Source organism: Rousettus aegyptiacus, unplaced genomic scaffold (genome assembly GCF_014176215.1).
Source record: "Rousettus aegyptiacus isolate mRouAeg1 unplaced genomic scaffold, mRouAeg1.p scaffold_m13_p_5, whole genome shotgun sequence".
NCBI classification, from domain to species: domain Eukaryota; kingdom Metazoa; phylum Chordata; class Mammalia; order Chiroptera; family Pteropodidae; genus Rousettus; species Rousettus aegyptiacus.
In genome coordinates this window covers 28,130,732-28,143,512 of record NW_023416308.1, presented here as the reverse complement: position 1 = coordinate 28,143,512, position 12,781 = coordinate 28,130,732, and the positions used below count along the sequence as shown (strand labels likewise).

General features: G+C 34.3%; 1 protein-coding gene across 9 annotated transcripts in view; it reads left to right on the top strand.

The window, feature by feature from the left end:
- ARHGAP32 (Rho GTPase activating protein 32) overlaps positions 1-12,781 on the top strand; it is a 272,991-nt gene that overhangs the window by 171,751 nt on the left and 88,459 nt on the right. For all 9 annotated transcript variants that reach the window (XM_036221401.1, XM_036221400.1, XM_036221392.1 and 6 more), the window contains 4 exons: positions 642-779; positions 3,361-3,453; positions 9,458-9,580; positions 11,108-11,185. In XM_036221401.1, coding sequence (XP_036077294.1) covers positions 642-779; positions 3,361-3,453; positions 9,458-9,580; positions 11,108-11,185 — 432 coding nt within the window. The remainder of the gene's footprint in view (positions 1-641; positions 780-3,360; positions 3,454-9,457; positions 9,581-11,107; positions 11,186-12,781) is intronic.

The following is a 12,781-nucleotide window of genomic DNA, read 5'->3' as shown; positions in this document are numbered from 1 at the left end:
TGCTCCGTGTTTCTGTCACAAGTTTGATTTGGTCACATTAGGGATGAATAAAACCTTCATCATATACACCATCTTTTCTGCCTCCTGGGATTTTCATTTTTAATGAGTTTGTGGAATTGGGCAAGGACAGGAAGAAAGCCTGAGAAGTGGGGAGAGATAACAGGTTCTAGATTATGTATACATACCAAATCCTTATAGATGAAGACTTACGTAGTTTTAATTCTTCAGTATATTTCCAATCTCAGTCATAGAGAATGTTGGCAAAAACTAATTAATAACCTGATTTTATTTTTCTTTAAGTTTTGGTAATAATCCCTTATCTAAAATTATTTTATGGTTCTTTCTGTGAGTTTAAGGTCACACGACCACCTAACAATTATTGTTCCCAAAGAGAACCAGTGGACTTTGATCAGTGGTAAGAAGAGAATTAATGGAGAGTTTTATCTTATTTTCCATTATTAACCTTCTAATGTAATATAACTCACTAGATTTTGGATTTATTTACTATCAAGGTAATAGAAGCTCTTCATTAGAAAATATAAACTCTAATGAAAGAAATACCATTTTAGAGTAAGGTATGATCTATGAGTATTTTCTGATAGAGGTGAAGTATAGGAGTCTTTTTTTTTTCTTATCCATAGGGGAAAAGTTGGATTGTTAAAAGAAGTTATGAAGATTTTCGAGTACTTGATAAACATCTTCATCTATGTATTTATGACCGACGATTCTCCCAGCTCTCAGAGCTTCCTCGTTCTGATGCCCTGAAGGACACTCCAGAGGTAATCATGAGATATAAATGAGCAGAACATTTTTCCTGTACACTAAATAAATGCTTCCATTGAACATTCAGGATGATTCCTGGGAGTATGTCATTATTTCATGATTAAAAAACTAATAATGTTATGTAGGATGTTTAGTAAACTAGGTTCAGTGTATAATTTTAAAAGGGAAAAGCTCATATAAGTGGGCAATATATATGAGCAGACCATTTTACAAAGAGAATATAAAATCTGGAAGCAAAAATATGGAAAAACATTGATCTCACTAATAAAAATATAAAAAATTTAAATAAAAATTTTAAAAGGGAATAGATTCTTTATAACATCAGAAAACAAAATCATCAGGGAATGAAAAATTGTGAGGAATGTTTGAAAGTAGATGGGGTAAGCCTTATGAGGGCAGGAAATTTAGCATGAAGTACATGTATAAGAGGCGTGCTGAAGACAGATAAACTAGAAATCTTATATGTAAAAACAATGTAGTCGTACACTATATGACAACATTTCAGTCAACAGTGGCCCATACATATGACAGAGGTCCCATAAGATTATAATGGAGCTGAAAAATGTCTGTTGCCTAGTGATGCAATAGCCATCATAACATCATAGCATAATACATTATTCAAGTATTTGTGGTGATGCTGGTGTAAACAAATCTATTATGTTGCCAGTCATATAAAAGTATAGCATATACAATTATTTACAATACGTAATACTCTATGATAATAAATGATTATGTTACTGATTTAGGTATTTATATAATATACTTTCATCATTGCATTAGAGTTTACTCTTTCTACTTAAAAAAATTTTTTTTCAGTGTATTATATTATGCTGGCAGCAGCCTCGTGTCTCTCATGTTTACCACATCTCTTGATCACATCATTTTCTCTTGTGCTTGATTTAATTTTACGTTGTTTATACAGTGACGTGCTGTATAGGCTTGTAGCCTAGGAAGAATAGGCTACCCCATATAACCTAGGTGTGTAGTAAGCTGTACCATCTAGGTTTCTGTAAGTGCACTCTCTGATGTTCACACAGTGGTGAACTTACCTCACGGTGCATTTCTCAGAATATATCCCCATCAGTTAAATGGTGTATGACTATAAACAAAAGAGCCGAGAAGAGCAAACAAGGATTTGAGGGACATGATTATTATCTTTAGAGAGAAAATGAGGTAATTGCGTTCATGGAATGAGCAGATTTTCACAAAAATTAAATAATCAGAGATCTTAAAGATGAACATATGGTCATTTAAATTAATTTTAATGATAGTAAACCTGAATAACTGGAGTACATACAAAAGAGACACAGACGAAGAAAGAATTAGTGAGTTGGGAGATCAAGTTTTATAAGATACAGTCCCAGAATGGATAAAAAGATGAAAAGTTGTAAGAGAGTAGTTGGGAATAATGTAGAATAGATCCAGAAGTCCCTGTTTCCTTTATATTAGAGTTATAAGAACAGAGTGGATAGAAAAAACTGAAAATTAAGAAATATAAGAAAATCCTCTAAAGCTAAAGAGAGATGTTTTTAGATTAAATGAGCCCATTAAGTGCTAAATAAACAGTGAAAAGACATACATTTAGAAATATAGCGAAAATTTTAAATGCCAAAACAATATCCAAAAAGCTTCTAGAGAGCAAAAAACCAGATTTTTGCAAAAGAACAAGAATCGTATTGGCATTAGACTTCTCACCAGCCACAGTGGATATTTGAAAATAGTGCAAAATATCTTCCACTTACTGAGGGGAAGCCATTTCATATCTATAATTAATTCTGAGGCAATTAAGTAGGTAGGGCAAAATAGAGGCATCATCAGTCATGCAGAACTAGCACTGCAGCGGAATCTCAAGAATGTCTTTTAACCACTAGTTCTTTTGTCTTATAGAAAACTTAGAAGTCTTTCTATCTCCATTTCTCATTTCTATCTGTTGCATTTTTCTCTCATACTGTCTCAGAACATGGTCATTACCAACGAGTCCCAGGTTTTTATCACTTGTAAGATAGCAGCCAGATTTAGCTGCAGTTTATTTTATCACAATTTCCAACTACTGCAGTAACCCTTGTTAGGTAAGCTCATGTTCTGTCACATTCCTGGACTAATGAGCTGACCCATGGTATAGGATCATGTATGAACATGGCTGTCCTGCCATAGCTGAGTACATGGAAGATTACTGTAGGTCATGGAGAAAAAATTTCAGATTACCTGGGGGAAGCTGGGCAGAAAAGCCAAGTATGTCTCTAGTATAATTATCTTTTATATTTCAATACAAAAATAGAAAGAAAAGCAATAAAATAGGAAGCCATAAAATAGTATGTTTCTTGATTATGAGGGGCTATGAGTTAATGTTCAATAAAAGATAGGGAATTACCTATAATTATATGGAATATGTTATTATATGTAGGATCAGTTCACGGAACTAAGCCTTTGTAAAGGATCTCTATAACTACTAAAATACTAAAAGTTCTGCAGATTTCCTACCTCCCCCCAACCCTAGAAACAACTAATTTACAAGTTCTGACAGAGAGTGTAGTATCTTTACTCTGAGTTACCACTGAATCTTCTCTTTCTCTTTAGTCAGTCACTCAGATGCTTATGGCTTACCTGTCCCGCCTTTCAGCTATTGCTGGCAATAAGATCAACTGTGGACCTGCACTTACTTGGATGGAGGTATTATCTAATTTACTGCTCATTAAAGTTTGTTTTTAAGTTGTCTACTTAAGAAATTAATATTAGATTTATTTTGATAGATGTCAAATTTCAGGAATTGAAGAAATGGAGTTTATTCTCAACTTCTAGAAGGAAAGATATGTGACATTAAATAATTTTCATCTCAGATGTCATTTTTTGATCATCTAGATAACTAATTTTAATATTGCTTTATAAATTGCAATGAGTCCTGTTATTTCAGTGTATTAATGTATACATTTAGAAAGGTATGTTTATTTTTTTTTCAGTTGACTTAGCAATTGAAAATATGAACAAAGGGTAATTAACCTTTTAAAAGATTCAATTTAAGAATAAGTCTTGAGTGACTCTGGTCAAGATGGTGGAATAGGTAAACTCGGTGCCCACCTGCTCCCATGACCACAGCAGAATTACAGCTAAATTATAGAACCACTATCACTGAGAACTATTTGAAGACTAGCTGAATGGAAGTCCTATAACTAAGGATGTAAAGAAGAAGCCACATCAGGACTGGTAGGAGGGGCAGAGGTGTGGAACTAGGCTGGTCCCACACCCATAGTGTGGCGATTAAGAACAGGGAGGGATATCTCAGCTGCAGAGGTCCTCCCTGAGTAGTGACTGGTTCTAGCTTCACACAGAGCTCCCCAGCCCAAAGCACCAATGCTGAGAAGAGTAATCCTCCCAACAGCCTGCTGTGAAAACCAGCAGGGATTGTGTTTGAGAAAGATAAAGAAATGCTAGAGACTGAGGTGCTCCTCTTAAAGGACTGTGCACAGACTCATTCACTCACAAACTCACTCACTCTAAGCTCCAGTACAGGGAAAGCAGCTTGAAAAGTTCCAGGGGCAGATGAGGAGGAACTAAATTGATTAACTTCAGGGCAGGCCTTGGAGTGGCAGACATTAGAGCAACTCTCTCCATGCACAGAAACACTAGCAGGCAACATTGTTCCTTTGTGGACCTCTTCTTTTACCAAGCCCGCTCAGTGCGGGAGAGTGCCAAATATGAGCTTTCCATTAAGATGGCTAACAGCATTCACTCCACCCTAATTATTCTCTGAGGCTCACCACATTGCCTGCCTGACCTGAGGCTCTTCCAGCAGTTCCTCCACACAAGTGGCCTGCCTCATCTCATACTGTAGACTTTCCCAAAATGTCTCAAAGTTCTACAAACCCCAAACAAGCAGCAGCTGGCCTTGGCGTGCTTGTAGTTATTTTAAGTGGCTTCAAGGCCAGCACAAGCATGGACTGGTCTCAACTTGAATTGTAACTCCCATCAGGTGGCCCAGGCTTGGCATAAGCAGCGGCCAGTCTTGGCCTGGAATGTAGCCTTAATTAAGTGGCCACAAGCCCAGCACAAGGGGCAGCTGGCCTCAGTCCACAGCATAACCTCATAAACACCTACAAGCCCAGCACAAGTGACAATCAACAGCAGATCACTCTGTAGCTCCTACCAAATATTCCATGCCCAGCACAAGTGGTGGCTGACTTTACCTTTCACCAGAGCCCCTCCTAAGAGTGTCTAAAATCAACATACCTGGTGGCCAGCTTAATACCACACTAGCTCCTCAAATGACACACCTGAAGTTGGACTCCCAGGCACCAGAGCCCTGCTAAAGCTACTCCCACTCTGTGGAGTCAGCACCCACTAAACAGATTGTTCACTGTAGTCATGGCCAGCACTCACAGGCAGTCAGCCTGAGGTTTAACCCCGACCACTGATTTACCAGCAGCAGTCAGGCTTAACTACAATAGGAGGGCACACACAGTTCACAAAGGGGACACCCCTGGAGCACCCGATTCAGGTGAACAGTGAGACTATGCCAGTGGGCCCCACAGTATACTTTCTACATAATACCACTCTGTCAAGACAAAGACTCATGGACATGGATGATAATTTAGTGGTTACTAGAGGGAAGAGGGGATGGAGGAGGTTGATAGAGTAAAGAGAGTCAAATACATGGTGACAGAAGGAAATTTAACTTTGGGTGGTGAACATATAATGCAATATACATATGATGTATTATCGAATTGTACACTTGAAACCTATATAATTTTATAAACCAGTGTCACCTCAATAAATTTAATTTAAAAATAGACTACTATAAACATCACTTAATATATATAAAGCACATGGTAACTTCAATCTCAAAATCTATAAGAGATATACAAGAAAAAAGGATGGAAACCAAACATTACATTATAGAAACAACACTGGGATAGCAATACTTGTATCAGACAAAATAGACTTTAAACCAAAGGCTGTAACAAGAGACAAAGAAGGGCATTTTATAATGATAAAAGGATTAATCAAACAAGAGGATATATCTCTTGTAAACATATACGTACTCAATGTTGGAGCACCTAAATATATAAACCAAATATTGACAGACATAAAGGGTGGTTGACAATAATTGTACAAGTATTTAGTATTTCATTGACATAAATGAATAGATCATCCATTCAGAAAATCAACAAGGAAACAGTGGACTTAAATGGCACATTAGACCAGGAAACTGCAAAACACCGAAACACGTGGAGGCTAAATACCATGTTACTAAACAATGAATGGGTTAACAGTGAGATCAAGGAAGAAATCAAAAGGTACTGTGAGGCAAACAAAATTGAAAATACAATGACCTCAAATCTATGGGATAGAATGAAAGCAATTCTGAGAGGGAAATTCATAATGGCTTACCTCAGAAACAAGAAAAATTTTAAATAAACAATCTAAGCTTACACCCAAAGGAACTAGAAAACGAAGATCAAACAAATCCTAAAGAGAATAGAAGGAAGGAAATAATAAAGATGAGAACAGAAATAAACAAAATAGAGTCTAAAAAACAATAGGATAGTGAAACCAAGAGATGGTTCTTTGAAAAGATAAACAAAATTGATAAATTTTTGCCAGATTTACCAAGGTAATGAGAGGGCCCCTAATAAATAAAATCAGAAGTGAAAGAGAAGTGTATACTGACAACACAGAAATACAAAGGATTATAAGAAAATACTATAAACAATTATATGCCAACAGATTGGGCATCCTGGAAGAAATGGGTAAATTCCTAGAAACACACTCTTCTAAGACCGAATCAAGAAGAAATAGAAGATCTGAACAGACCAATAACTACTAATGAAATTAAATCAGAAGTCAGAAAACTCCTTCCCAACAAAAAGTCTTGGACCAGATGGCTTCACAGGCAAATTTTTAAGAAACATATAAAGCAGAATTAATACCTGTCCTCAAAATATTTCCAAAAATTAAAGAGGAAGGAATGCTCCCAAACTCATTTTACAAGGCAAGCACTACCCTGATACTAAAACCAAAGACACTACTAAAAAATAAAATTATAGGGCTGTATTCCTGATGAACATAGATGCAAAAATCATCAACAAAATAAATACCAAACCAAATTCAGCAATACAGAAAAAGGTCATACACCATGATCAAATGGACTTATTCTTGGGATACAAGGTTGGTTCAATATTCGCAAAACAATGTGATAAACAAAATGAAGAATCCTTTGACCATAGCAATAGATTCAGAAAAATCATTTGACAAAATACAATATCCATTTATGATAAAAAATTTCAGCAAAGTGGGGATAGAGTGAATAGCATAATGAAGGCCATATATAACAAAGCATAGCTAACATTATATTCAATGGTGAAAACCAGAAAGCTTTCCCTTAAGATCAGGAACAGTACAAAGATATCCACTTTCATCACTTTTATTCAACACAGTATGGGAAATACTAGCCACAGTAATTAGAGAAGAAAAATGAATAAAAGGCATTTAAATTGGAAAGAAGTAAAATTGTTATTATTTGCAGATGACATGACACCATGTGTAGAGAACTCTAAAGATTGCACCAAGAAACTATTACAACTAATAACTGAATTAGTAAAGTAGCTAGATTCAAATTACTATTCAGACATCAGTTGCATTTTTAGACACTAATAATGAACTATTAGATAGAAATTAAGAAAACAATCATTTACAATTGCATCAAATGAATAAAATACCTAGGAATAAATTTAACCAAGGAGGTAAAGACCTATACTTGGAAAACTAAAAGACATTGAAGAAAGAATTTAAAGAAGATATAAGTAAATAGAAGGCTGAACTGTGTTCATGGTTAGGAATGATTAATATTGTGAAAATGTCCATATTATTCAAAGTATTCTATCTATTTAGTGCAATCTCTTTCAAAATACCAGTGGCATTTTTCACAGAACTAGTTCAAGTAATCTTGAAATTTATATGGAACCACAAAAGACCCCTAATAGTTAAAGCAATATCGAGAAAGAAGAACAAAGTTGGAGCTATTATGCTGCCTGATACCAAAGTATATTATAAGACAGTAGTAAACAAACAGCATTTTTACTGGTATAAAAAAAGGCACATAGATCAATGGAAGAGAATAGACAATCTAGAAATAAACCCACACCAGTATGGTCAGCTCATCTATGACAAAGAAGGAAAGAATATATGATGGGGGAAAGACAATCTTTTCAATAAATGCTGTTGGGAAAACTGGACAGATAGATAAAAATGAGTGAAACTAGATCATTTTCTTACACCATATATAAAATAAATACAAAATGGATTAAAAACTTAAATATAAGATCTGAAACCATAAAACTCCTAAAAGAAAACCTTGGCAGCAAACTCTTCAACATCACTATGAGTAATAATTTTTTGGACATGTCTCCTCGTGTAAGGGAAACAAAAGCAAAAATAAACAAATGGGACTTGCTCAAACTAAAATGTTTTTGCATAGCGAAGGAAACCATCAACAAAATGAAAAGACAGCCTACTTAATGGAAGAAGATAAAGGGATTAATATCAGAAAAAGAGTAAATACCTAAAATATATCAGGAATTCATACAACTTAACACCAAAAAGAACAGACACTTTGATTAAAAAATGAGCCAAGGACCTGAATAGACATTTCTTTAAAGAGGACATACAAAATTGCAGCAGATATATGAAAAATGCTTAACATCCATAATCATCAGGGAAATAAAAATTGAAACCACAATAATCTCACATCTCACATCTGTCAGAATGGCTGTCATCAAAAAATCAGCAAACAACAAATGTTGTCAAAGATGTGGATGGAGGAAAGGGAACCCTCATGCACTGTTGGTGGGATGGTAAATTGATTCAGCCACTACAGAAAACAATAATGGAGTTTCCAAAAAAATTAAAAATAGAACTATTATATGACTCAGCAATTCTACTTCTGGATATTTATCTGAAAAAAATCCAAAACACTAATTAGTAAAGATATGTACACCCTTATGTTTATTGCAATATTTACAGTAGCCAAAATATGGAAGCAGCCTAAGTGTTCAATAGGTGAATGGATAAAGAAGTGTTATATACATATACATAATGGAATATTATTGAGCCATAAACAGAATAAAATCTTACCATTTGAGAAAACATGGGTAGACCTAGAGGGTATCATGCTATGTGAAATAAGTTAGAAAAAGACATATATGATTTCACTTACATGTAGACTCTAAAAACCAAATAAATGAACAAACAAAATAGAAAAAAGGAATAAGTCTGGAGTTATACAGTATCTAGTAAATAATAGGTATTTTTCCTTAATTTGTACATGCAGAGTTATATGAGGTCTTGACTCATTATCTGTGTCACCATGGACAAATTTCTTTAATCTCTTGTAAACTACAATGTCTTTTAGCTTTAGCTTCTTCATATTTAAATGATGATAGTCCTGATAAATATTTTTAAGAGTTATGAAGATTAAATTAAATCATATGTTATATGCATAGCACGATGATTGGCATATCTTAAGTACTCAATAAATGATAGCATTTTTTTTTTTAATATTTTTTGGGTGTTATAGTTTTACCTAAATCAAATCACATGATCTCATAGATAATCTAAGAACCTTTTGCAATAACCATGTCTTTAACCATCGCATAGTACATTTTTGTTGTTGTTGTTATAGATTGATAATAAGGGAAATCACCTTCTAGTACATGAAGAATCATCTATTAACACTCCTGCTGTTGGTGCTGCCCACGTTATCAAGAGGTACACTGCTCGGGCCCCTGATGAATTGACCTTAGAGGTAAATGCCTAAAGATGTTATGTGTTAGCTCAGTCCCTGCTATATTTCCAGTCTCATCCTTAACAGTTTTATTCATTTTTCATTTAGAAGCACCAGGGTTTTCCATAACCCATTATCTTTTAGCTTGGAATGCCATCTATTTTTATTTAAATGACTGTACTTTGTCCTTGAAAATTCAGCTTCAGTGTCTCCCATTTCTTCTAGGAGGTTGTCCCTGATATCTGTCCTCTACTCCTTGCAAAGACCTACCCCCAAAAGTCTGGATTGAATGTCATGGCTTATCTCTGACATATCACTTAATTACATTCAATCATAATTGTTCTCTTTTTTTGTCTCTGAGAGCTTCCTGAAAAAGCCAGGTCTTGGGTTTTTCTTTTTCTTTTCTTTGTTGTGTTTTAAGTACCTAATAAAAACCAATACCCAATGACACTTTTTTTTTTTCTCATTGTTCAGAGATTGAGTTATAGGACAGACGAGAAGACAGATGAACATTTCTTGCTTTCAGGTCCAAAAGGAGGGAAATTAAATTTCTTCTTTTACTTAATATTGACTGATGATAAACAGTTATTCAATTTAAGAAAAAACAGTACAAATTTTACTATACAGAATATAAACTGTTCTCAAACTCAGTTTTTAGGTTCTGTACACAAAGGAAAGTAGATCATGAAAGATGCCAAGTCTGTTAGCAAATATGGCTTTCTAAGGTGACTCTTTCCTGACTTGAAAAATTAGTTGTGAATATAAAAGAGAAATTCTTAAAGCAGCATTGTACATTTAGTAACATTGTTTTAATGTACTAACTTTGTTTTATCACAGAGCGCTTATTTTTATGAAAGAATATAACTTTCAATAAATGTGTTATTGAAAACTATTATTGAGATTTAATATTTATCATTTTGTGCCAGTTTGTTTAAACTCACTGGTTTGTTCAAGTGAAAGTAGTATGATATTTAGTGGAAATGTTTTATTGTACCATCTGTTGAAAGAACTGTAGTCGTCATTGAATTTTATGCTGAGAATGATCCAGTTAATTGTTGACCTCTTAGGCCATTCCTATATGATAATGTGAAGTTCTCAGCACAGTGCCTAGTATATGGCAAGTGCTCACTGAGTATGGTATTGCTAGAAGCTGCTGTTGCTCTAAATATGAGTATTTAAAACTGTCTTTTATAAGTGAATCTCATCACTTTTAGTAATAGCTGTAACAGAGTATTTTAACTGTTGATGATGTGTAGCTTTCAAAAATCATAAGCTGTATGTCTGGTCTTCATAAGCTGTAAGTCTGGTCTTCTAAAGTTACTAATGCGATAATTGTATTACAGTCTTTGTGCTGCTTTACTTTTTATAGACTTTTTCTTAACAAATGGTTAAGATTATTAAATTCTTTACAGAAAAAAGTATGTTTTTTCATAAACAATTATCCAGAGAATCGGATAGTCTTTTGTTTCATTTCAGATTTAAATTCTAGATATAACAATTGGTTTATAAGTTGACTAAAAACATTTCACTTAAATTTTTTTCTCCTAGGTGGGTGACATTGTTTCCGTCATTGACATGCCCCCCAAAGTGTTAAGCACATGGTGGAGAGGCAAGCATGGATTTCAGGTAGGCAACAGAAAATTAGGTGCAGAAAAATTCAAAAAATTTATTATGTCTCTCTCCTCCTAACCTGGAAATGAAAACCACTCATTTGCTGTCTGCTTAGTTTTTTTTTTTTCCAACACATCATATAGTTGGAATCATAAAGTATGTAGCCTTTTCAGACTGGCTTCTTTCACTTTAGCAGTATGCCTTTAAGGTTTTTTCACGTCTGTTCATGGTTTGATAGTTCCTTTTTTAAATCACTGCCTAATATTCATTGTTGTGGGTGTGCCAGAGTTTATTTTTCCATTCACTTATTAAAGGAGATCACTTAATGAGTAACGCTGCTGTAAATGTAAACATCCATGTGCAGGTATTTGAGTAGGTATATTTTCAGGTCCTGTGGGTCAATACCAAGGATTGCATTTGCTAGATCATAAGGTAAGCCTATGTTTAGCTTTGTCAGAAACCAAATTGGTTGTACCATTCCAGATTGGTTGTACCATTTTGCATTCCCACCAGCAATGGTGCTGCTCTGCTTTCTCACCAGCATTTGATAGTGTTGAGTTTTTTTGGATTTTAGCCGTTCTAATAGGTGTACAGTGGTATTGCATTTTTATCTTAATTTGCAAATAAAACCTGTCCAAAGAATATCATTTACTAACATAGAAAGGGTACTATACTGCTGTCTTCCTTCTTCTATTATCAGTCATTCTTTCCATTCTTCTTTTGCCACAGATTCTCAATATTTAGTGTATGTAAGAAGCACCAGGGGAACTTGTTAAAATATAAAATTACAGGACCTAATCCCCAAATTCTGTTTCAGTGGGTATGATTTTGGCTCAGGTGTTCATCCAACTTCTCTTCTAGAAACAGTGGTTATTCTGCCGTAGATAAATTCTGTAAATCGGCTGATGATTGATAACGACCAGCGTATACCAAGTTCTAGTCTATGTATTGTTTTAGCCTACATCATAGTTCAGCTATGAGAACAAAAGGATTAGTACATCCGTATGTTTAAATTATGGCATGACTCTGTTTCTTTTCTTAAACTTCTGAGAGTAGGAAGTGTTAAATTACATTAACTGCAATATGAAATTCTGAAATCTGTTCTTGATTTTTTTGTCTCCTAAAGAGTATTGAATCTTTTATCTTAGTTTTCTGAGGTGCTTTTTCATATAATGTACTTAAGCAAAAAAAAAAAAATTTTTTTCTTCACTTTTAAATCTTTTTTCAAACTAAATGGCATGTTAAACTGATATTACTAATCAGAATTGCAAGGGGTGGAGACAGGAATCTGAATTTTATCAAGTTCCATAAATGATTATTAATCATAAAATGTGAGCTTATCTGTGTACAGATAAAACAAGAAATTAAATCCAGTTTAGCAAATGTCCTCTTTTCTCCCAGAAAAATCTTCCTTAAAAAAAATTTGGGGCAAGTTAATCTAGTAGACAAAATACCATCTAGAGCTTGACAGCATTTTTTTTTTTTTTTTTTTAGGCAAAGCAACCTTTAGTTGACTTCACAGATTGCAAGGACTTTGTCGGTTTACAAATCCCTTATTTTTTATTTATTTACATCTACAGCACCTGGCCTCCCTAAGTGGTTTCCCATCTA